The sequence below is a fragment of the Salmo salar genome, chromosome 01 (genome assembly GCF_965601325.2).
Source record: "Salmo salar chromosome 01, fSalSal1, whole genome shotgun sequence".
NCBI classification, from domain to species: Eukaryota; Metazoa; Chordata; class Actinopteri; order Salmoniformes; family Salmonidae; genus Salmo; species Salmo salar.
The window spans coordinates 72,640,426-72,666,316 of record NC_138291.1 but is presented as its reverse complement, the minus strand read 5'-3'; the positions used below and the strand labels follow the sequence as shown (position 1 = coordinate 72,666,316).

Sequence of the window (25,891 nt, the reverse complement as noted above, 5' to 3'; positions counted from 1 at the left end):
GGCTTGGCAGGGTCGTGTTTCGGAGAATGGATGGCTCTCAACTTTAGCCTCTCCCGAGTCCATAAGGGAGTTGCAGCGATGGGACAAGACTGTAACTACCAATTTGAAAAAGTATTGAGTGCTGTGAGCGGACCAAGTAATTTGGTGTCACTCTAAAGTGGAAAGGTGGAATAAACGAGTCAGGAGTAGGTTTTCTTGGTTGAACACAGTTATCTATTGAGAGATTTCTGACAATACCAACACTCCAACACAATCAATGAGAATCTCCCAAGGAACAACATACATCTTCTTCTTTCGATGAAACAGGAACACAAGACGATTATCTTTAAACTATAACAACAATCACAGATTTGTCACCGTCTTAATAGATCTTCTTGGATAGCTCCCCTCTCTTGGTAACCATTCTACAGAGATAGTTTGTCTTCCCCCTCCCTGCTGGTTCCATCCTCTTTCTGATAAGGGAAAGATAATATGTCATTAGTACCGTCAGCTGTGCTTAATTGCCTCTGGTTACCTTGTCTCACATTCCTTGTTGGGCTACTATCCGTAAGCCCAGCCTGCCCTCTGGTGGTCCTTCCACAGTGCATAAAGCATTGTCCATAGAACTCACTGAGCTAGCTAGCTAATTAATTAAAATCCACAATCCAGCATGGAGTTCGTAAGCTCTCATTCTTCTTGAATGAATCACCAGCTGCCACTAATTTGTAAGGCCGATAACAATGTAAACAAGGGACACTGCGACTTTAGCCTGACTGACGTGACCCAGGTGACTCACAGGGCAGGGAGAACTGTGAGTTGTGACACACTGGTCTGGATAGGAGGCTGTTTGTTTATGCAATATTCTCTCAGAAATTGTGCGATGGGTTTGATTGGTTCTCTCAAATATAGAAAAAAATCCTCAGGGGTTCAGTTCTCTCGTTGTTTGGATTTGAAAATCCAACCATTGTATGGAAGGGGGCAGTACTCTGGGGCTGTGTACTGTAGCTGTGTGTGTGGGTGTTTGAGTGAGAAAGACACAGGAGGGCCAACCAGCGCAGACCCCTTAATTATCTATGCATTATGCTGACAACATCGCAGAGCCATTCCAGACTTTCAAAGTGAGGTGTTAGCCAGACTACTGCGACTTCAGTGTTAGACTTGATGTTTAATGTCAGAGTACTACACAACTTATACGGGACAAAATTATAACATGAGCCAAGAGCATGGCTCCTACTTTCACTCCAAACTCAAGACTGAAGCATTCTTATCCATAAACAATGTTCCCTCAATGTCACGACTTCCACCGAAGTTGTTTCCTCTCCTTGTTCGGGCGGTGTTCTGCGGTCGGCGTCACCGGTCTTCTAGCCATCGTCGATCCACTTTTCATTTTCCATTTGTTTTCCTACACACCTGGTTTCCATTTCCCTCATTAAGTGTTGTGTATTTAACCCTCTGTTCCCCCCATGTCCTTGTGTGGAATTGTTTGTTTGTAAGTGCTTGTGCACTATGTTACTGGTGCGCGTCGGGTTTTGTACCCATGTAGGTTCTTTTTTAATTGCCGTTGGTTTTGAAATTAAACTGCTCCGACTATTACCTATTTCTGCATCTGACTTCACTGCCACCAGTTCCGTAACCCTTACACTCAAATCTTTTGGGGCACTGAACACATTTCAGGTCTGCTGAGCGCAAACTTGAACCTTGTGAAAATTCGGTGGAACTTCTGGTGCACATTTACTGTGAAAACTGAAGCTGTACATACTTTAAGTTACAGTTATAACAGTGGCTGAGTAGGCTACTGTGGCTATTTGATCATAATGTAGGCCTATCAGAGTAGCTTACCACCAAAAACAATGGAGAAAATGCATCTCATAACATTTTAACATGGAAATAGCTTTTTCTATCATTCAGCCTACAGTAGTAGCCAATGTGTGGTGTTCAATGTAGATCTACATTCAATGAGACTGGAAAAAAACATGCAGGACTTGACAGGTGACTAAATGTGTTGTTTGATACAAGAAACCACTTTACAAAATATAATTTATTATTATTACCATACCATCAGTGGTGGAAAAGGTACTTAATTGTCATACTTAAGTAAAAGTAAAGATACCTTAATAGAACGTGACTCAAGTAAAAGTGAAAGTCACCCAGTAAAATACTACTTGAGTAAAAGTAAAAAAAGATTTGGTTTTAAATATAGTTAAATGGAATTTCTAAAACGTACTTAAGTATCAAAAGTAAAAATAAAAGTATAAACCAGTTCTAATTCCTTATATTAAGCAAAGCAGACGGCACCATTTTCTTGGGGACGGATAGCCAGGGGCACACTCAGACATCATTTACAAACAAAGCATTTGTGTTTAGTGAGTCCTCCAGATCAGAAGCAGTAGAGACGACCAGGGAAGTTGTGAATTGGACCATTTCCTGTCAAAATGTAAAGAGTACTTTTGGGTGTCAGGGAAAATTTATGGAGTAAAAAGTATCTTATTTTCTTTAGGAATGTAGTGAAGTAAAAGTTGGCAAAAATATAAATAGTAAAGTACAGATACCCCCCAAAACTGCTTAAGTAGCACATTAAAGTATTTTTACTTAATTACTTTACACCACTGCACACCTTTACTACAGAGAATCAGACAAATTGTGTTACCCTCTGCCTATTGGCTACTTAGCTTATTCAAGACCGTCTCAAAATACAACACTGCCCCTTTAAGACAAAAAAAGCTCTTTACCTGACTTGCTTTTCAAATATGGCTGGAAATGCACACATTTTGTGCTCTTGTAGGAAGCAACCACTCCCCCATTGATGACTAGAAATGAGCTATAACTGGGCTAATAACTCACCCACTAGAAAAGAATATGAACAAATGTGCTCATGTGGCTACATGCAGCTCTCGCTTTGATCTCAAAACTAGTGCATCTACTCGCAGCCACTCATGCTGCAAACATAGTCCAGTTCAAAGTTAATGGCACAGATCCATATATGGCAAGGGTCAATTTGCATATACTGTAGGTCTACTGCAGCTCTGATTGGTTATGCCGCACCGGTCTGTGTTGAGTATGGGCCTGAGTCTTGCTTGTCAATGCAATTGAATCCTACTCCAATGCTCTCTACCTACAAGAAAATCTCTCGCATAGTTAGTTTTGCATACTGAGTCTTGCATAATTTGTTTTGTTTCAGGATGTTGCATAGAAAGTGGCTAATATTGTGTTGATTCGATCACAATTCCCACAGTATAGGGAAACGTTGATAGTGTTAACTTAAGGGGAAAACTAGAAAGTTGAGTAAAGTTCAACTATACTTCTCTGCGCGGGTTGATGTTTCTTCTGCGCGGCAGTCCCGGGGAGCTATGCGCCCACGCAGCTTAGAGGGAACATTGCCCATGAACTGTTGCTCCTCTCCCAACAGCCAGAATAACATTTTTAAATAAGATTCAAACACATTATGTTATCACAATAAAGGTCTTACAAAAGTATAGTTATCCAACTGCAGTATCAGGAGCAGTGGATTTCATAGATATATTCTCATCAAAGGTCTTCCAGTAAAATAATACCAGTGTAAGGATTTTCTAGATCCATCACCATCCGGAAACTACAGTATTTGGTTTCAAGCCTGCCACTACACAGCTTTGGATCAATATGTACCTCGTCAACAGACATTCAATACCGGCAATTAGACATATAGAGGAATGCACAATAGGATCACATCTTAGTGGCTATCTATAATGTTGTCATCAAAGAAATCTTTCGATGAACCTAAAGTGGTCATCATTATAATGCATTAGTTGATGTTAGGCACGAATGGTTTGATACACCTTGTATTGCAGTGTGCACAGTTTGACAATTGGGTATAGGTTGACAATTTGACATTACTCATTCAAGCCATATTTTCTGGTATCGAGAAATAAAAGAGCTTAAACAGTATATGTCTGAAAAGTATGAAAAGTACATCAGCACATGCAAAAGTAACTGTTACAAGAGAAAGAGATCTAGAGAGATGCTACCAGCCCCCATACTGCTTACAGTATATTACGTTCACTAAGCTCTACCATGGCATAGCAACATTTGATCTTTAAGAGAACCCCAATCATTCTAAACATCATGCCATTCACAATCCCAGGCAATTGATGCTAAGACTGGAGCCAATGGGATCAGGCATTGCAAGACGTCCTAAATTAGCCCAAGTTGACAGCATGGAGATGTAGCCACGATCAACAGTGGCTCCAAATACTGACAGCTTGCAAAGAGTCATAAGGACGAAAGCAACACTACAGTATGTTGATCATTCTGAGCTTCTCTCTGACACTGCAGCCTGAGCTGTGAAAATGTCTGACTCAGCACAGTAGTTTATGCTTTCGGATCTGCACACAAGATTTTCATTTGATAAAATAGTCTGTTTACATGGCCTATGTAAACATGGCCTTTGATCCCTGCCTCACAAAGGTCTGTGAGGTCTATTGGCCTATGAGACATAAAAAATTACATATGCCGGATTTTGAGATAGAAGTCATTGATTTTATCTACACCTGACTGACTTAGCGGACTAAGCTAGGTCCACTCTAACTGAATGAGCACTTTTGGATTTTCCTATTCCTCAAACAATCAAATCCATGGCTCAAGATAAATGATTCCTCATACAATGCTTTCAGATGTGCCCTGTCATCTATGCAGTCCAATAGAATGCCATCTCGTTTCAGAAGTGCGTATTTGCTTACCAAGCATGATTCATCCCACTCTAGAGAGCATCCTGATTAAAGGAAATCTGCATAACAGAAACAAACCCTGTGGTTTAGTGATTTAAGCACACTGCTAAGACGCATCAGCGCAGGAGGAGCATTTCTATTTGACTTAGTGGCGAGAAATGACTGTACCACCCTGGCCCTTTGATGATGCCAGGACAATAAATGTCGATTTTTGGTGATGTGTGAACAAATGCCTCTCTCTCTTGTCTCCAAGTCCCAGGGGCCTCACAGAGTAATACGAATCAATTTCAACTTTAGAAGTTGGAATTACATTTTCTACCCTCATTGAGGAGAGAGATGTCGGACAGATTGCTCTTGAGGGCGCAGATAAATGTCTGGAGAGGGAGAGAGATTCTGGTAACAAGCAACCTGAGCCAGTGCACACAGTCAGATGATTTACTTATGGAACAGAGAGTAGAGTCCAATAGAGTAATAATCAACCATGTGCCTGCCTGCCTCAAATGAATCTGCAGAGGAAGACATGGCTACATGCACCATGAAATTGGAGGATTCATTCCCTATACTCTTTTATCTGGCTGAAATACACACAAGCCTGATTGCCGGTATCATGTTGATGGGCTAGCAATGGAATGCATTCAAAGGGAACAGTGTACACTACATGACCAAAAGCATGTGGAAACCTGCTCGTCGAACATCTCATTCCAAAATCATGGTCATTACTTTGGAGTTGGTCCCCCCTTTGTTGCTATAACAGCCTCTAAGCTTCTGGGAAGGCTTTCCACTAAATGTTGGAACATTGCTGCGGGGACTTGTTCCATTCAGCCACAAGAATATTAATGAGGTCGGGGGCTAATTTTGAGCGATTAGGCCTGGCACGCAGTCGGCGTTCCAATTAATCCCGAAGGTGTTCAATGGAGTTGAGGTCAGGGCTCTCTGCAGACCAGTCAAGTTCTTCCACACTGATCTTGACAAACCATTTCTGTATGGACCTCACTTTGTGCACAGGGGCATTGTCCTGCTGAAACAAAGATTTCTCTTCACTGGAACTAAGTGGCCTAGCCCGAACCATGAAAAACAACCCCAGACCATTATTCCTCCTCCACAAAACTTTAAAGTTAGCACTATGCATTGGGGCAGGAAGCGTTCTCCTGGCATCCGCCAAATCCAGATTTGTCCGTTAGACTGCCAGATGGTGAAGTGTGATTAATCACTCCAGAGAACGCGTTTCCACTGCTCCAGAGTCCAATGGTGGCAAGCTTTACACCACTCCAGTCGACGCTTGTCATTGCGCATAGTGATCTTAGGCTTGTGTGTGAAACCCATTTCATGAAGCTGCCAACGAACAGTTCTTGTGTTGATGTTGCTTTCAGAGGCAGTTTGGAACTCGATAGTAAGTCTTGCAACCGAGGACAGGCGATTTTTACGTGCTACGCGCTTCTGCCCTCGGCGGTCCCGTTCTGTGAGCTTCTGTGGGCTACCACTTCGCGGCTGAGCCGTTGTTGCTTCTAGATGTTTCCAATTCACCATTACAGCACTTCCAGTTGACTAGCAGGGCAGAAATTTGACGAAATGACTTGTTGGAAAGGTGGCATCCTATGACGGTGCCAAGTTGAAATTTACGGAGCTCTTCAATAATGCCATTCTACTGCCAATGTTTGTTTGTGGAGATTGCATGGCTGTGTGCTCGATTTTATACACCTGTCAGCAACTGGTGTGGCTGAAACAGCCAAATCGACTAATTTGAAGAGGTGTCCACATACTTTTGTATGTATAGTGTATTTATGTATCCAGCTGAAATAACATACTTGATTGACAGTGTTATTATAGTGTATAGGGAGAGGCAAATGAATATAATCTCGAAATTGAGAGATTGTGATGGCTGGAAGATATCTCACCTGCAGTTCTTGTTACAGTTCTCTTCTGTTATACCGTCTTCATCCTCTCCCCAGACATCCACCGCCGAGAAGATCAAGGCCACCAGGACAGCGAAACAGCACACCAAAGCAAAGATTACGATGCATTTCTGCTGAGACTGCAAAAGAGAAGAAACACATTGACTGTTTGTTATTTTTTATTTCGCCTAGAGATGGTCGAAGTGCCCCAACCTTGCACTCACATAGCCTGATCTTTGCGCCACACAGCAAATCATAAATGATAGCAGCGTGTTACCAGGGGAATTTTACACGAACATGTATATCCTGTGCATGGCCACATGTTCAGGCTCTACCAAATGGAGAAGAGAAGCCAACAGGGAACCCACTGAAGAGGCCTTTTAATTCCAACCTGGTATTTATAGCCACTAACTTGACATATTTAGGCTGCATCCAAATGGATCCATATGGTGAAAGGTGACCCTTGGTTGGAAGGATAATGATGGGAAAAGGGAGAACAAAGTAGTTACAGGGAGGGCAGGGCTGGTGGTAGAGTGATCTATTGAAAACAGTTTGATTTTGCCCTAAATCAATCATTTATGAGAAAGTACTGCTCGGGGCTTGTCCAAATCACATGGGACACTTGGACCTTGGCTAAGCCTGAGAACGTGATATTGTAATGGCAGAAAATCTGCATTGTATGCAGTATATGATCACAACACTGTATTTATTAGTCTCTCACAGACAGTTCATCTAATAAAATAATTGTGGGTATATCAATAACTATGTCTTGAGGTCTAATGTAGTCAAATGCAATTATATTAAAGTAAATATGCCAGTGGAAACTGTGTGAACAACATTATGTATGCTAATGGTGCACCCTTGTTACTAATTATACTTAGATGGCATGTTCAGTGTCAATGTTACCCCTAACATGTTTCAGCTACTCTGTGAAACTGGGAATGATCTAACAGTGCTCTCAGTACATTTGCTCTGTTGACTGTATATGGCTGACAGAGTCTGACGTCATCAATAATGTGCCACTGATGATGCGAGAGTGCTAAGGTATATTCACTCTGATCCTCAAAGGGCACCATCTGATGAACAACATGTGCCCATAGAAAGATATGCCGACTTTGAACTGGGAAATGTACTGTGGATTTATAATTAATATAATTTATACAAGAATTATAATCGCTGCTTAGGCTACTTACATGTGGTTGCTCAGAATTTCAAATGTCCTTTACTGATCTATCAAGTTAATCATATGCTTCAATGCCATGGGGCTTAAAGAAAACTTGAAAACACACTTATGGTGACAGACCATGCATTTAGCAACTGATCCACTCAAACATAACAATCAACAGAAAGCAGCAAACAAATATGGTTGCTGTAATTCATTTAATAGTTAATTACCAAGTTATTACATAAACATTACAGAGACCGTTATCTACCGACCCACTAAAGGGTGTTAATCAAATCAAATCACATTTTATTTGTCACATGCGCCGAATACAACAGGTTTTTATTTTATTTTATTTAACCTTTATTTAACTAGGCAATTCAATTAAATGACGGCCTACCCCGGCCAAACCCTAACCCGGACGACGCTTGGCTAATTGTGCGCCGCCCTATGGGACTCCCAATCATAGCTGGATGTGATACAGCCTGGAATCGAACCAGGGTCTGTAGAGACGTCTCGTGTGGCTCAGTTGGTAGAGCATGGTGTTTGCAACGCCAGGGTGGTGGGTTCGATTCCCACGGGGGACCAGTACGGAGAAAAAAAAATGATGAAATGTATGCATTCACTACTGTAAGTCGCTCTGGATAAGAGCGTCTGCTAAATGACTAAAATGTAAATGTAAATGTAGCACTGAGATGCAGTGCCTTAGACTGCTGCGCCATTCGGGAGCCCAAAACAGGTGTAGACCTTAGTGAAATGCTATCTTAAAAGCCCTTAATCATCAATGTGGTTTTAAGAAGTATTTACTAAAATAAACTATAAAGAATAAGAAGAAAATGTAAAAATAACAAATGAAAGAGCAACAGTAAAATAACAGTAATGAGGATATATACAGGGGGTACCAGTTAGTCAAGGTAATTGAAGTAATATGTACATGTAGGTAGAGGTAAAGTGACTGCATAGATATTAAACAGAGTAGCAACAGCGTAACAATGGTGGGAGGGGTTGGGGTAGCCATTTTATTAGATGCTCAGAAGTCTTATGGCTAGGGGGTAGAAGCAGTTAAGATGCCTTTTGGACCTAGACTTGCAACTCCGGTACCACTTGCTGTGCGGTATCAGAGAGAACAGTCTATGACTAGGGTGGCTGGAGTCTTTGGGAATGTTTAGGGCCTTCCTCTGACACCGCCTGGTATAGAGGTCCTGGATGTCAGGAAGCTTAGCCCCAGTGATGTACTGGGCTGTACACATTTCCCTCGGTAGCGCCTTGCGGTTGGTGGCCGAGTAGTTGCCATACCAGGCGGTGATGCAACCAGTCAGGATGCTCTCGATGGTGCAGCTGTAGAACTTTTTTGAGGATCTGAGGACCCATGTCAAATCTCTTCAGTCTCCTGAGGGAGAATAGGTGTTGTCGTGCCCTCTTCACGGCTGTCTTTGGGTGTTTGGACCATGATAGTTTGTTGGTGATGTGGACACCTAGGAATTTGAAGCTCTCAACCTGCTCCACTACAGCCCCATCGATGAGAATGGGGGTGTGCTCGGCACTCCTTTTCCTGTAATCCACGATCATCTCCTTTGTCTTGATCACGTTGAGGGAGAGCTTGTTATCCTGCCACCACACTGCCAGGTCTCTGACCTCCACCCTAGACTGTCTCATCGTTGTCGGTGATCAGGCCTACCACTGTTGTGTCATTGGAAAACGTAATGATGGTGTTGGAGTCGTGCTTGGCCATGCAGTCATGGGTGAACAGGGCGCACAGGAGGGGACTGAGCACACACCCCTGAGGGGCCCCCGTGTTGAGGATCAGTGTGGTAGATGTGTTTTAACCTACCCTTACCACCTGGGGGTGACCCGTCAGGAAGTCCAGGATCCAGTTGCAGAGGGAGGTTTTTAGTCCCAGGGTCCTTAGCTTAGTGATTAGCTTTAAGGGCACTATTGTGCCAGTAGTCATTTAGGCAGATTACCTTGGTGTTTTTGGGCACAGGGACTATGGTGGTCTGCTTGAAACATGTTGGTATTACAGACTCGGTCAGGTACAGGTTGAAAATGTCAGTGAAGACACTTGACAGTTGGTCAGCGCATGCTTTGGGTACACGTCCTGGTAATCCGTCTGGCCCTGCGGCCTTGAGAATGTTGACCTGTTTAAAGGTCTTATTCACATCGGCTACGGAGAGAGTGATCACACAGCCGTCCGGAACAGCTGGTGCCCTCATGTATGCTTCAGTGTTGCTTGCCTCGAAGCACGCATAGAAGTCATTTAGCTCGTCTGGTAGGCTTGTCACTGGGCAGCTTGCGGCTGTGCTTCTCTTTGTAGTCGGTAATAGCCCTGACACATCCGACAAGTGTCGGAGCCGGTGTGGTAGGATTCAATTCGTTGGAGGGCATAACGGGATTTCTTATAAGCATCCGGGTTAAAGCCCCGCTCCTTGAAAGTGGCAGCTCTACCCTTTAGCTCAGTGCGGATGTTGCCTGTAATCCATGGCTTCTGGTTGGGGTATGTACGTATGGTCACTGTGGGGATGACGCTATCAATGCACTTATTGATGAAGCCAGTGACCGATTGTTATATATTGTTAATTCCATTCCTATACTTTAGATTTGTGTGTATTGTGTGTATTGTTGAGAAATTATTAGATATTACTTGTTAGATATTACTGCACTGTTGGAGCTAGAAACACAATCATTTCGCAACACCCGCAATAGAGTCTGCTAAACACATGTATGTGACCAATAACATTTTACTTTATTTGATTTGATGTGGTGTACTCCTCAATGTCATCGGAAGAATCCCGAAACATATTCCAGCAAAACAGTCCTGTAGCTTAGCATCTGTGTCATCTGACCACTTCCGTATTTGGCGAGTTACTGGTACATCCTGCTTTAGTTTTTGCTTGTAAGCAGGAATCAGGAGGATAGAGTTATAGTCAGATTTGCCAAATGGAGGGGGAGGGAGAGCTTTGTACGCGTCTCTGTGTGTAGAGTAAAGGTGGTTTAGAGTTTTTTTCCCTCTGGTTGCACATGTAACATGCTGGTAGAAATGAGGTAAAATGGATTTAAGTTTCCGTGCATTAAAGTCCCCGGCCACTAGGAGCGCCGCCTCTGGATGAGTATTTTCTTGTTTGCTTATGGTTTTATACAGCTCGTTGAGTTGGGTCTTAGTGCCAGCATTGGTTTGTTGTGGTATATGGACAGCTTACGAAAAATATTGAAGAAAGCTCTCTTGGTAAATAGTGTGGTCTACAGCTTATCATGAGATACTCTACCTCAGGCGAGCAAAACCTTGAGACTTCCTTAATATTAGATTTCGTGCACCAGCTGTTATTGACAAATAGACACAGACCACCAACCCTTGTCTTATCGGAGGCAGCTGTTCTATCTTGCCGATGCACAGAAAACCCAGCCAGCTGTATGTTATCCATGTCGTCGTTTAGCCACGTCTCGGTGAAATATAAGATATTACAGTTTTTAATATTCCGTTGGTAGGATAGTCTTGATCGGAGCTCATCCAGTTTATTATCCAATGATTGCATGTTGGCTAATAGTACGGATGGTACAGGCGGATTACCCATTCGCCGTTGGATTCTTATAAGGCATCCCGACCTACGTCCCCTACATCTCCGTCTCTTCTTCATACTAATGATGGGGATTTTGGCCTTGTCCGGTGTCTGAAGTAAATCCTTCGCGTCCGACTTGTTAAAGAAAAAATCTTTGCCCAGTATGAGGTGAGTAATAGCTGTTCTGATATTCAGAAGCTATTTTAGGTCCTGAGAGCCGGTGGCAGAAACATTATGTACAAAATAAGTTACACGAAAAAACACACACAATAGCACAATTGGTTAGGAGCCCGAAAAACGACAGCCATGTCCTCCGGAGCCTGTTCTGTGTGTGTTTGCTTATATATACACTGTAGGCCAAAACTCTCCAACCCTGTTCTCAGAGAGCTACCCTCCTGTAAGTTTTCACTCCAACCCTAGTTGTAACTAACCTGATTCAGCTTATAACCCAGCTATTTATTAGAATAACATGAGCTAGATTAGGGTTGGAGCAAAAACCTACAGCATGGTAGCTCTCCAAGAACAGGGTTGGAGAGCCCTGATATAGGCTATTGCCGAGGGGCGTTCACTTATAATGACAAAGTATTGGATAGCCATATACTCTATCATCTAGTGACACTTTATATTCCAAAAACCCCAGGCTATAGTTTCCCCAGTGACCTGGTCAGTTTATAGTATATTTTATTGCTAGGATTATGTTTGTCCTGTTTTTACACACTTGGGTGTCCTTGGAGGGTAGAAAAAGTGAATCATAACATCACATAATATCCATTGATGTACAGTATATTCTCATGTTATCCGTATCGATTAAAAGTATACCCAATGCGCTTCGTACAGTGGTAAATCATAACTCCAACTGAAACATTGTTTAATGTGCCATTGATTTACAACCATGACCTAATTACTCCAAAACATCAAGCCTGTAAATAGAACAATATCAAATGTGTCCCAATCTCTAACTGCTGTAAAGGAAACCAAGCATAATTACCCTTGAACACGAGGGCCATTAAATGGGTAGCATCACCAAGTTCAGTACCGAAAATAACTTGATGTCATACAACAACAAAAAATGTTATAGTTGTAGGTACATATACATTTCTCTCACATGATCATTTAGGACCCCCGTGGGCACAGTAGGACATATATGTGAATTATGTTTGTGTTGCTGGGAGGGGTCATATTGTATGTGCACTTGAGACTCATTAGTGTCTCTTGAGCCAGATATCTGTCTCTGGATGGGGGCCAGAGTCAATAGACCCTCAATTACCAAAATCTTTCTCCCTTGCTGAAAAACAGCCATGCCCTCCTCGGTGAACATCCTGTTAAACAATAAGACCCACTTTGGTAAGACTGAGCAAGAAACAACAATCACCACCAACAAGAACACCGAGTACAAACAGCACCTTATGACTACCAAGTATCACATAGCAATGTCCAGTAATATGAATATAAGTATAGAGGATTATATAGGGACTCCAATCTCTGAACACAAAAGGCTACTCCTAATGAAACAAGTATCCAATTGGCTATAGGAACCGGAACACAATACATTTCTACTTGGATCATGCCTTCTAGGATAGTTTCTTCTAGCCACTGTGCTTCTGCCTCTGCATTGCTTGCTCTTTGGGGTTTTAGGCTGGGTATCTGTAAAACACTTTTTGACAACTGCTGATGTAAAAAGGGCTTTATAAAATATATTTGATTGAGGCAACAGACCACATCTTCGACAAAGACATTAGACGCCTCATTGGGTCCTACCCTCACTACCAAGAGGCTGGACTGACTTTGCGTGAAGCCCCAAGCCTGCTCAAAGTGGCTGCTGCTTTAAAAGCTTCAAAGTTATAGTCCCTGTGAAAAGGCTGACTGGTACATGTCAGCTGGCAGGGTGCCCATCAGTCACACACCCAATTGAAGGGAAGGTCAACCTGGATGTGCATTCACATTCAGGGATCTGAGGCATACTGTAGATGCGTGCTGAATAGAGGGTGTTTCTTCATCAAGGATTAAAACATTAGGCGAAAATGTTAGAGGTGAAGGATGCAGTGGAAAGTTGGCCCGTAATAGTTATTTTCCCAACTTGTGAGTATTCACTGCCATTACAGTCAACTCGCTTTCAGAATGTTATGTAGGTGAATTAAAACTATTTTACCAATGGTAGTCATGGTTCTGTGGTATCAGTTATTTAGAGCATTTTAACTAATTAGATTACTGTAATATTGAAAAGGGTAATGTAAATGTCTAGACAAGTCACAACTTATTTTCTGAGCAAGCAAAAGGCAGGCAAATGTCAGGGGCCCAATTAAGTCGATGATGATTACTCCTATTTTAGAGCTACAGACTACTCCTATTTTAGAGCTACCATGCCCTTATACTTCTCAAAGGAAAGGGGTATGCCAAAGCACAGGTAGAGGGAAAACACTCAGACCTCATATAGTGTTATGTTTTTATATCCTGGAATAATTTGACTAAAGTGGACTCTAAACATTGGAGAACCTCTGTAGAGAATGAAGCCCCATGGCGTGGTCGCATTGTTTCATGAACATTTGAACATCCAGTCTTGTTTTCAAGGCAAGTCAAGTATCTGTCAGGCACTGCTGTGACCAGAGATTGTTTCGAGGGCAAGCCCAGTATCTATGTAAGCCACTGCTGTGACCAGAGATTGTTTCGAGGCAAGCCAAGTATCTGTAAGCCACTGCTGTGACCAGAGATTTTTTCGAGGCAAGCCAAGTATCTGTAAGCCACTGCTGTTACCAGAGATTGTTTCGAGGCAAGCCAAGTATCTATAAGTCATTTTCCATTCCATTTGTACTCGCTGAAAATTTTATTCCAGAATAGATGAACAGCTGGAGCGTTTGCCTGTTGACTTCAGCCATTGACTTCAGCCTACATACAGTACAATAGTTGGAAAACGCTGTCCCTTAAACACTTTAGCATGTATACAGCTATACAGCTTATGCCCCCAACAAACCAGATTTGTCTTTCTTTCAGCATATACTTCAAGTGTTGAGTTGTACTGATCTAAAATGACAGGGCCTGACAATCAGGGATTTATGGTTGGTTTCATAGAAGTTACAATCTAAATGTGCTTCCCTTGGGTCGGTCATATTTATAACAAGATAATTGCATTAACTAAAAATCAGAAATACATGTTTTAATCCATACTTGGCTCTCAGCAGTGATTAACAGATGGCTGCACACCTCTTCTGTGCGGGTTCAGTAACCTACAACATTCCTTCATCAAGTCCCAGAGATCTCTAAGCACTCAGTTTTAACCTCTACCCACCCACAAGGTTGGTCTACCACATTCCCTGTACCAGCCTCATCTTCAGAATACCTAGAAACCAAACACACGCACATCCAGAGATACAACTTGTAACGGAAAGGGCAGGGGAAATTACATTACATAAATATTAAACTGTGTAAGAAAAAGTAGTTATACACTTGTATTACACATAAGTGTTCAAGAAGGTAAAACAGGAAAAGCAATGACAACTGCCAACACTGACTTAGATTGGAAATATTACTCTGGGCTTTAGCTAAAGTCAGGTTTTTCCAATTGTGACTTCTTTGTAAACACACCTTACTTTCCCATTAAAAAAAGACAATGATTGATCTTTTTCTGAGGAACATCTAATCGAAGAGGAGGATTTCTTATCAAACTTGGAATGTTGTACAGACAAGCAAGAAGCAGAGTATAACTATATACTACACTCAATTTCCCATCTGTACTCTTGTGAGAGGATCTTCCCTCCTAATTTATTATGGAAAGTCGAGGCCTACAGCACTTCTTGACATCTAACAGCTTGGTACTTGTTAAAGAACAGGGCCCGGTTTTCCGATAGCGATGGAATTTAGGTTGACAAGTATTTTAAAGATGCATCTTTCCTACAATGTCACATGCGTTCCCGATTTTTTAAAGAAAGATATCTGATTGATGGCACTGTATGTGCAATCTTAGAGATGCTCTTTCTTGAATTACAAATAAATACCTCTGAGTTTCTTTATGTCTCTGAAGGTTGGTGCTAAATCCGCTTCCTGAATAATGTTTAAAAGATATCACATTTTTCAAACTTTTCCCTTTAACAAGTACAAATGGCTTCTCTACCCAACATTAACAGTGACATCTTCAGATCTTGCACCTCTCCAAAGGTGTAACTAAAACAAAGAGAAGTGGAATAAGTTAAAGGAAAAGGAATTCGAGTAGTTTTACTTCACCTAAGGTAGAGGGATAGCTACAGTAAGAAATAGTGAGGTGTACTGTATATCTATCAAACAATGGATATTGCAGTATATGGCTTTATTTGATATACTACTTAAAAGTTATTACATTAAGAAGAGTAATTAAATTATCCAGTGGATATGAAATTATGTTGTACCAAGAACAAAGGGAGGGCCCTCCGTTGGGTGAGCCCACAGGAAAATCTTCATATATGTTCTTGTATACATGTTATGTAATTGTCAATGGTGTGCGAACTGGGAGCGGAGTCAGGTGCAGGAGAGCAGAGAGTTGTGAACAGGCGCACACTTTATTGAGGCAGGAGAAACCAACAGACGGACGCCACTGTGTCAAAACCTCCAGCTAAATGGCAAAAGTGCAAAACGCGCAAACAGTCACAATAATTATGTTCAAACAAATAAACATACTTCGTGACAAAACACGGAATAAACGAACACCAGTCTAGCGTGTCAAAATTGACACGAAGACATGAGGGGGAACAGAGGAATAAATACATGTAGTGTGATTGGGGAATGAAAACCAGGTGTGCAGGGAACAAGACAAAACAAATGGATAAATGAAAAATGGAGCGGCGATGGCTAGAAAGCCGGTGACGTCGACCGCCGAACGCCGCTCGAACAAGGAGAGGGACCGACTTCGGCGGAAGTCGTGACAGTAAAGCACCAACATACAGTACATACATGTTGTTTCAAAGCAACACACAAGAGATCATACCCTAGGGGCATCATTTGAAAGATCAACACAACTTCCTAATACACCGAAGCATGGTATATGCTGAAGTCTGTAACAGTTTTGCTAAGGTTGACTGTACATCAACAATATAGGCAGTAATCGACCCAATTTAAATCAGCCTCATTTATCAAGCATTCAAGTGGGATCAATTTATTGGTACACTAATTCACAGTGAAATTGATCAAACTTAAGCAAACGATCTGTATTCATGATATTGAATTGATAGATTAGGATTGCCCCTAGAATGGAGTTCAAGGACTTTTAAATTGATTCAGTTAAGTTCCATATAACTGCTGCAGCCACTGGAACAAACCTAAAATAAATTATTGAAACAATTTTCAATAATTAATAATTATATAACATACTTATTTACAAGCACAACGATTTACAGCATTTGTGTCATTGAACTATTCCCCAGACTACTAATATATATATATATATATATATATATATATATATATATATAGTAGTCTGGGATATAGTGCACTATATATGCCAAATATATATATATAAGATCTCTCATCACCTGATGTTGCACTGTGTCTTCGGTGTGCATATTTCTGACACCTGCAACAAAGTGCTGGCAAACGCACCACCTAGTCCAAACAGTGTCTGGTTCCTCAGTTTCCTGGCTCCTGTCTTCTTAATCACTGTCTTTCTACCGCTATGCCCATCACACAGTGTTGTTCACTACGGTACGGTGCCTCCTCTTTAAATGACAGTGTGTAGGTCCCCTGAGCCAGTGAGTCAGGCCAGGACAGTGTGTCCTGTCAGCCGGATGAGTCTCTGCACATACTCAGCACATCAAGGCTAAGCACTCTGGGATGTATGGTCTTTCGCTGGACACGCTCACTCCTTTTCCATTTCCAAAGTGAAGGACAGACTGTATTCATGTTGGCTGATGGCCCAGACAAGATACTTACAGTGAAAATGGTACCATTTTTCCATGGCCCTGATATTTCCATTCAAGTTGTGTTGGTTTAGAATTAATAATTTGTTATACTGGTTTGGTTTTGTCCAGAGGCTGGTTAAAAGCCTCTCAGAGGAATGTGTGACACCATGAGACAACAGTGTGACACAACAGTGCGAAAACAGTGCGACTTCAGAAATGTTGCAGATCCCCAGGTACCCCAGGACCAAGATTGACATGGAAATTCAACTAAGGAACAAGCAAATGGCAATATCAGATTCATATAGCCTACATACTGTATAGGCTACTGCAAACTGATCCTCACATTAACATAGTGCCCATAACTCTTTTGACACATTTGATCCTGTAAAGTCAAAACTGGGAATTAATGATAATGAGTTGGGCTTAGAGCTTGGCAAACAAGTCCAGCCAGCTTTATGATAGCTGTATTGGTGCGGAGGCTGTCTGGCTATATGCCAGATATTTCAGTTTCATTCTGACGGCCAGTCACATAACTGAACCAATCAATGGAACCTGGATCTCATCTGTCATGAAGACAAGCAGATAGGAGGTGACGGGATGGAATATCAAGGGGAAGTTTGGTTTCAAGGAAAAGTAGCCTAATCAGCTCTGACACAAATGATAGTAACAGCTTAGTTGAAGAGGGCTGATTTGGAGGGAGAAAACCCACTTAAAAAAAAATCCTATTCTTGAAAGTGCCATGTTAGCCTCCATTTCAGCATGCACTTTGTAAGCCTACACATCTGATGATATAATCTACAATCACTGGTACACCATCATATGGTAAGATTGGCTGTGGTCAGGCTTATCTGCCAACAGTTAGCATTAGCAGAATTATTGTCACTCAATTTACAGTTTATCCTAGATACCCAACTCACTGTTTCTTTCCTAATGTAATATCACCACTTAAACAAGAGACAAGCCAAGTCTCAATCTGTTGGCAATTTGTGCAGAGGCATTACTGCTGCAACATTCATCAATACCCAATCAGCGGGGGATTGCCATCAATTCATTCCATCGGGACTGGGCCTAAAGGTTAGCGCTGATTGCTGCCAGAATTATCATTACTCCAGTCTGCATTATGAGAAGTAATTTACTATTTCAATACTAACATGCTATGGAAAATGTTTTGCCTGCCACATGGTCTAGGTCAGTATCTATCTAATTTACAGTACCAGTCAAAAGTTTGGACACACCTACTCATTCAAGGGTTTTTCTTAAATTTGTACTATTTTATACATTGTAGTCATCAAAACTATGTAATAACACATAAGGAATCTTGTACTAACCAAAACAGTGTTACATTCAAAATATATTTTAGATTCTTCAAAGTAGCCACCCGTTGCCTTGATGACAGCTTTGCACACTCTTGGCATTCTCTCAACCAGCTTCACCTGGAATGCTTTTCCAACAGTCTTAAAGGAGTTCGCAATATGCTGAGCACTTGTTGGCTACTTTTCCTTCACTCTGTGGTCCAACTCATCCCAAACCATCTCAGTTGGGTTGAGGTCAGGTTCTTGTGGCCAGGTCATCTGATGCAGCACTCCATCACTCTCCTTCTTGGTAAAATAGCCCTTACAAAGCTTGGAGTTGGGTCATTGTCCTGTTGAAAAACAAATAGTCCCACTAAACACAAACAAGATGGGATTGCATATCACTGCAGAATGCTGTGGTAGCCATGCTGCTTAAGTGTGCCTGGAATTCTAAATAAATCACTGACAGTGTCACCAGCAAAGCACCATCACACCACCTCCTCCATGCTTCACGGTGGGAACCACACATGGGGAGATAATCCGTTCACCTACTCTGCATCTCACAAAGAGATGGCGGTTGGAACCAAAAATCTTGGCTTGTGAATGTATTCACCCCCTTGGCATTTTTCCTATTTTGTTGCCTTACAACCTGGAATTAAAATGGATTTTGGGGGGTTTGTATAATTTGATTTACACAAAATGCCTACCAATTTGAAGATTAAAAATATTTTTATTCTGAAACAAACAACAAATAAGACAAAAAAACAGAACTTGAGCGTGCATAACTATTTACCCCTCCATAGTCAATACTTTGTAGAGCCACCTTTTGCAGCAATTACAGCTGCAAGTCTCTTGGGGTATGTCTCTATGAGCTTGGCACATCTAGCCACTGGGATTTTTGCCCATTCTTCAAGGCAAAACTGCTTCAGCTCCTTCAAGTTGGATGGGTTCTACTGGTGTACAGCAATCGTTAAGTCATACCACAGATTCTCAATTGGATTGAGGTCTGGGCTTTGACTAGGCCATTCCAAGACATTTAAATGTTTCCCATTAAATCACTCAAGTGTTGCTTTAGCAGTATGCTTCGGGTCATTGTCCTGCTGGAAGGTGAACCTCCATCCCTGTCTCAAATCTCTGGAAGACTAAAACAGGTTTCCCTCAAGAATTTCCCTGTATTTAGCGTCATCCATCATTCCTTCAATTCTGGCCAGTTTCCCAGTCCCTGCCAATGAAAAACATCCCCACAGCATGATGCTGCCACCACCATGCTTCACTGTGGGGATGGTGCTCTTGGGGTGATGAGAGGTGTTGGGTTTTCGCCAGACATAGCATTTTCCTTGATGGCCAAAAAGCTCAATTTTAGTCTCATCTGACTAGAGTACTTTCTTCCATATGTTTGGGGAGTCTCCCACATGCCTTTTGGCGAACACCAAACATGTTTGCTTATTGTTTTCTGGCCACTCTTCCGTAAAGCCCAGCTCTGTGGAGTGTAGGGCTTAAAGTAGTCCTATGGACAGATACTCCAATCTCCGCTGTGGAGCTTTGCAGCTCCTTCAGGGTTATCCTTGGTCTCTTTGCTGCCTCTCTGATTAATGCCCTCCTTGCCTGGTCCGTGAGTTTTGGTGGCGGCCCTCTCTTGGCAGGTTTGTTGTGGTGCCCTATTCTTTCAATTTTTTAATAATGGATTTAATGGTGCTCCGTGGGATGTTCAAAGTTACTTGAACTCAGTGAAGCACTTATTTGGGCTGCAATCTGAGGTACAGTTAACTCTAATGAACTTATCCTCTGCAGCAGAGATAACTCTGGGTCTTCCTTTCCTGTGGCGGTACTCATGAGAGCCAGTTTCATCATAGCGGTTGATGGTTTTTGCAACTGCAGTTTAAGAAACTTTCAAAGTTCTTGTCTTAAAGTAGTGATGGACTGTTGTTTCTCTTTGCTTATTTGAACTGTTCTTGCCATAATATGGACTTGGTTTTTTACCAAATAGGGCTATCTTCTGTATACCACCCCTACCTTTGTCTGATTGGCTCAAACGTATTATGAAGGAAAGAAATTCCACAAATTAACTAACAAGGCACACCTGTTAATTTAAATGCATTCCAGGTGATTACCTCATGAAGCTGGTTGAGAGAATGCCAAGAGTGTGCAAAGCTGTCATCATGGCAAAGGGTGGCTACTTTGAAGAATCTCAAATATAAAAACACTTTTTTGGTGTGTTATTTCATAGTTTTGATGTCTTCACTATTATTCTACAATGTAGAAAACAGTACAAATAAAGAAAAACCTTAGAATGAGTACGTGTGTCCAAACCTTTGACTGGTATTGTATGTCTGGGCTCGGAGGTAGACAGGCTTGAGCTAGCTACATGCCAGTGACTGACAAATGTGTTTTTAGGTTTTATTTATTCGCACCAAAGAAAAGAAGTGGAAGCCAAACAGATCAAAAACTGGTAAAAAAAAGGTGTGGAGTTGAAAGTACAAAAGGTCTTAAATGAAAACCACACCAGAAATATAAGCACAAAAAATCTGTTAAACAAAACACATTAATGATACTTGTACATGATATACTCAGTAAGAAAAGTGTGCTGCATGGGTTCCAACAGGAGGAGCTTTGCTGTCTGTGATTGGTTATTGGCACCCATGTCACCCACTGATTAATGCTGCTGCCAATCACACAATGGAGTGATGGGTGTTTAAATGGTATAGAGTTTAGCTCTAATGGTTCCTTGACTTTAACATGTTCAATTGCACCAACCTGAGTTATCACCAGAGTGGATCTTTATGTGGAATCTCCTAAAGGAACTTCAACATTGGAAATGTGAGGTGAGGACGCTAATGATTGTGATCAACAATCAATAGTAACTATTCAATATCAATGCTCTCCTTTTCAATGCCAGTCAAGCAGTCAAGTTGATCATTGACGAGGTCCTCTTCCCTGTTCTTACCTCCATCACACAGAAAGGTCAGAATACAAACGCTGCCGTTCGCCTTGGAACTCGGCTGACCTCCCCACTATTAAAGGCCCAGTGCACTACTTTTGTCATTATTGTTATTTTATATATATTTTAAATTCATATTTTATATTCATATTTTTCAGGGGGTGCTGCAGCACCCTTAGCACCTCTACTTCCAGCGGCTGTGCCTCTCTCTCCTCTGTCTCTCAGAGTGGTAGCTGGTAAAGATTGCGTCTACTATAGTCTGAAGGACTGGGAACCGCTCCCTGCCTTCTATGGCAGCTCAGCCCATTAATTACAGCCAGGGCCCTCCTGATCAATAAGTCAATTAAGCCTCCATTAGAGCGACATGAGAGCTGAGGCCTCCAGACACCTACTAATACCAGATGGGAGCAAACTTCCCCACATTCCTGTGAAGCATCAGCCTGGGACTTTAATGACCAGAGGACAGCTGGTGCAGAACGAACACCATGATGATAGGAAAATTGCGATGGGAATTCCAGAACTGCTGCACTGACAGAAAAACAGCCATTTTCCTCAAGAAAAGCGATCAGTTAAATACTGTGTCAGAGGACTCTGCTGCCTGTCAGAATAGAAAAGCCTTGAACACTTCAAATACAAAAGTAGGCAAAACAAACGAATGTATGCTGGTGCAGAAACATCAGTTTTAGCAGCTGCAATAGGCTACCACTGTTCTCCATTTACAGTAGAAGTAGTATATTTTTTGCAGACTCCTCCGGTTCTTCTAATGTTGCTTCTTGCTTCCTGCCTCAGCCCTCTCTGCATATCTGTAGAGTATCATATTGCCATGGGCAGGTCACTATCCACTATCAACCTCTCTCCGTAGGGACCATCTTTACTGTGGAATCAGCACGATTTACAATTGCACTGCCAGGACTGATCTGTGTCTGGTTTAGAGGGGGTGTAAACTCCCATCAGGACTGTTCTAAGCCGCATACTTAAAAGCCAGACTCCGACAGACTCTGCAAGCTAAATAACTTTCATTAAAGCTTTGCCAATAGGAACAAGTGTGCTTATCTCTTGACAAGCCACAGGCAAAAATCATTCATTAAGGAGGAGGTAAAAACAATGAGCAAATGTTTTGACTTCAGGGGAGATTCCAGGATATGACTGGGTTTAATTATTTGGTCTTTGTTTCAAGCAGGGTTTTTGTCTGTAAAGAACATAATCAGCGGATCGTGTAACCGGAGGTATTGTTATTAATCAAAGGAGGATTATCAAAAATATAAACGTAACATGTTGGTCCCATGTTTCATGAACTGAAATAAAAAATCCCAGAAAAGTTCCATATGCACACAAGCTTATTTCTCACAAATGTTGTGCGTAAATTTGTTACCATCCCTGTTAGTGAGCATTTCTCCTTTGCCTAGATAATCCATCCATCTGACAGGTGTGGCATATCAGGAAGATGATTAAACAGCATGATCATTACACAGGTGTACCTTGTGCCGGGGAAACAACACAATGCCATAGATGTCTCAAGTTCTGAGGGAGCGTGCAATTGGCAACCAGAGCTGTTGCCAGAAGAAATAATGTTAATTTTCTCTAGAGTATTTGGACAAACTGTCAGAAACCGTCTCAGGGAAGCTTATCTCCATGCTCGTTGTCCTCACCAGGGTCTTGACCTGACTGCAGTTCGGCATCGTAACCGAAATCAGTTGGCAAATGCTCACCTTCGATGGCCACTGGCATGCTGGAGAAGTGTGCTCTTCATGGATGAATTCCGGTTTCAATTGTAAGGGACAAATGGCAGACCATGTGTATGGCGTTGTGTGGGCGAGCGGATTACTCATGTCAATGTTGGGAACAGAGTGCCCCATGGTGGCATTGGGGTTATGGTATGGGCAGGCATATACTACAGACATCGAACACAATTGCATTTTATTGTTAGCAATTTGAATGCACAGCGATACCGTGACGAGTTCCTGAGGCCCATTGTCATGCCATTCTTTCGCCGCCATCACCTCATGTTTCAGCATGTTCATGCACGGCCCCATGTCGCAAGGATCTGTACACAATTCCTGGAAGCTGAAAATGTCCCAGTTCTTCCCATGGCCTGTATACTCACCAGACATGTAACCCATTGAGCATGTTTGGGATGCTCTAGATTGACGTGTGAGACAGCGTGTTCCAGTTCCCGCCAATATCCAGCAACTTCGCACAGCCATTGAAGAGGAGTGGGACAGCATTCCACAGGCCACAATCAACAGCCTGATAAACTCTATGCGAAGGAGATGATACTGACTGCTTTTCTGATCCATGCCCCTACCTTGTTTTAAGATATCTATGACCAACAGATGCATATCTGTATTCCCAGTAATGTGAAATCCATAGATTAGGGCCTAATTCATTTATTTCAATTTCCTTATATGAACTGTAACTCTGCAGAATCATAGAAATTGTTGCGTTTTGCATTCATATTTTTGTTCAGTGTATAATTGCAGTATTGTGTTTCATGGGGAAAGCCTCAGCATAGGGCAAATAAAATAGGTCCACACCACTGGAGGACTCCACCGCAGATATGAACATTATATATTGATGAAGACCATAAACCAATTTGGAAGTTACCAACAGGGGAGAATTCAGAGAGAAAAAGCCATCTAATAACAGGAACAAGGACATTATTCTGGTCCCAGCATTATAATAATTGTATTACATCAAAGCAAATATTTGTCAAGGTCAACTTTGGGAGATGAGGGAGCATTGCTAGAAGAAAAAAGAACACCAACACTTAGTAGTGAGAGTTCAGATAGCTGTTTTTCATCAGGAGAACTGATTGAGTGTGTGATGACGTGACAATGCATCTCTCAGCCATCAAGCCTGCGACAATGACAGGACAGCAGCGGCCACACCAATATGACATGTCTCCGCCAGCTTAATGAGCTGCCTGGGAGGCAGACAAGGAGACAGGGTAGACGTAGAACACACTGTTACCTGAGAATACTCCTCAATGCAACACATACTGGCGATAGCTAGCTAACCGCTGGTGTTGACATCAAATTGGGTTACACTAGTTAGCTATTAGCAATGGATTATCTTTAAGATGATAGGTATGCATACTGTGTATATATACATATATATATATACATACACACACAGTATATATTCTGATTCGGACTGCTTGATTTATCTCCTACAATGCTAAACCTTGAAGCAATTAGACATTGGCTTAATGAAAATGTATTGAGTGAAATGTTGTGTCAATTCTGCAACACTGATGACATTTGACAGTTCATTTGTTATACTTTTGCTATTAAGCAATCAGTGTGACAGATACAACCTACCTGCATTAGGAAAACGGATTATGTTTGTGTCTATTTGTGTGTGTGTGTGTGTGTGTGTGTGTGTGTGTGGTGTGTGTGTGTGTGTGTGTGTGTGTGTGTGTGTGTGTGTGTGTGTGTGTGTGTGTGTGTGTGTGTCTTTGTTTGCAAGTGTGACATGAAATATTGCAAATGACTGCAAAATGTATATATATTTTTTCCAGTAATGGAGAAACAGATGGGTAAAACGCTCTGCCAGACGATCAGAAATTCAGTTTCCCACATAAAATATACTATAGTATACTAAGGTATAAATAGTATAGTATTCACTGTAGTGTTTTGCGGACTTTCCTGTAGTATTCACTGTAGTATTTACTGTAGTATTTACAGTTAACTATAGTATAGTATAGTATATTAAATACTGTAGTAAAATAACTGTAGTATATACTAAAGCAATTAATGTAGTTTTTTTGCAGTGTTTTTGCGGACTGTTACTGTACTATTTACTATAGTGTTTTATTATCTTTGGCATAGAATTGGAGAAAACCTACTGGATAAATTCTAAGAGAGAACATTTTCAATAACCTGCAGGTAGTTAGGACTTGGGTCTGAACAGATAGTTCAGAGCTTCTGCTCTTTTCTATAACCTGTAGGTAACACAGTATGGTCTGTACTTGGCATGCAGGTTTCTCACTCTACTGAAATTTACAGAATGGGTACCTGGAGGGAAATGGGGGAGGGTCATGCTTTTTCAATTTCAGTCAAGGAGAGGGTTAAGTATTTTTTAAATCTAGTCCAGGGAAGGGTCATGTAATTTATAATTGATGAAATTCCAATATTTCTAAGTGTTTTAGAATTAGTTGCTTATTATGCTATATGTGACTCATTTCAGGAAGCTAGGCGTATGTCGCTACTTCATAGGAGCGACATTTGAATGTAAACATTTAATTTTTTATCAAAATGTGTTTTTTGGCAGAAATGCCTTCTGGAACATTTGATGTGCCATAATAAAAATGTTGTATTCCATCCATAAATACAAATAAAATTATGAAATTACGAGCCTAGTTGGTTTAGCCACGGAAAAAGACAAGAACCCTCCCGCTAGCCGTAATTGGTTGAGATAATGGATGGGCTGGACATGACAGGAGATGTGTTTGGATTGGTCTGCCATGTAGCACGCTTCTGTCTATAATGTGAGCTGTTCAGTATGTGTTGAC

General features: G+C 41.6%; 1 protein-coding gene across 1 annotated transcript in view; it reads right to left on the bottom strand.

Annotated features, from left to right (window-relative positions):
• The window catches only part of LOC106607954 (inactive phospholipase D5), a 60,635-nt gene that overhangs the window by 24,324 nt on the left and 10,420 nt on the right, over positions 1-25,891 (bottom strand). Inside the window, exon 2 of the mRNA XM_082976451.1 lies at positions 6,575-6,711. Within this exon, the coding sequence (XP_082832577.1) occupies positions 6,575-6,711 (137 nt within the window). The remainder of the gene's footprint in view (positions 1-6,574; positions 6,712-25,891) is intronic.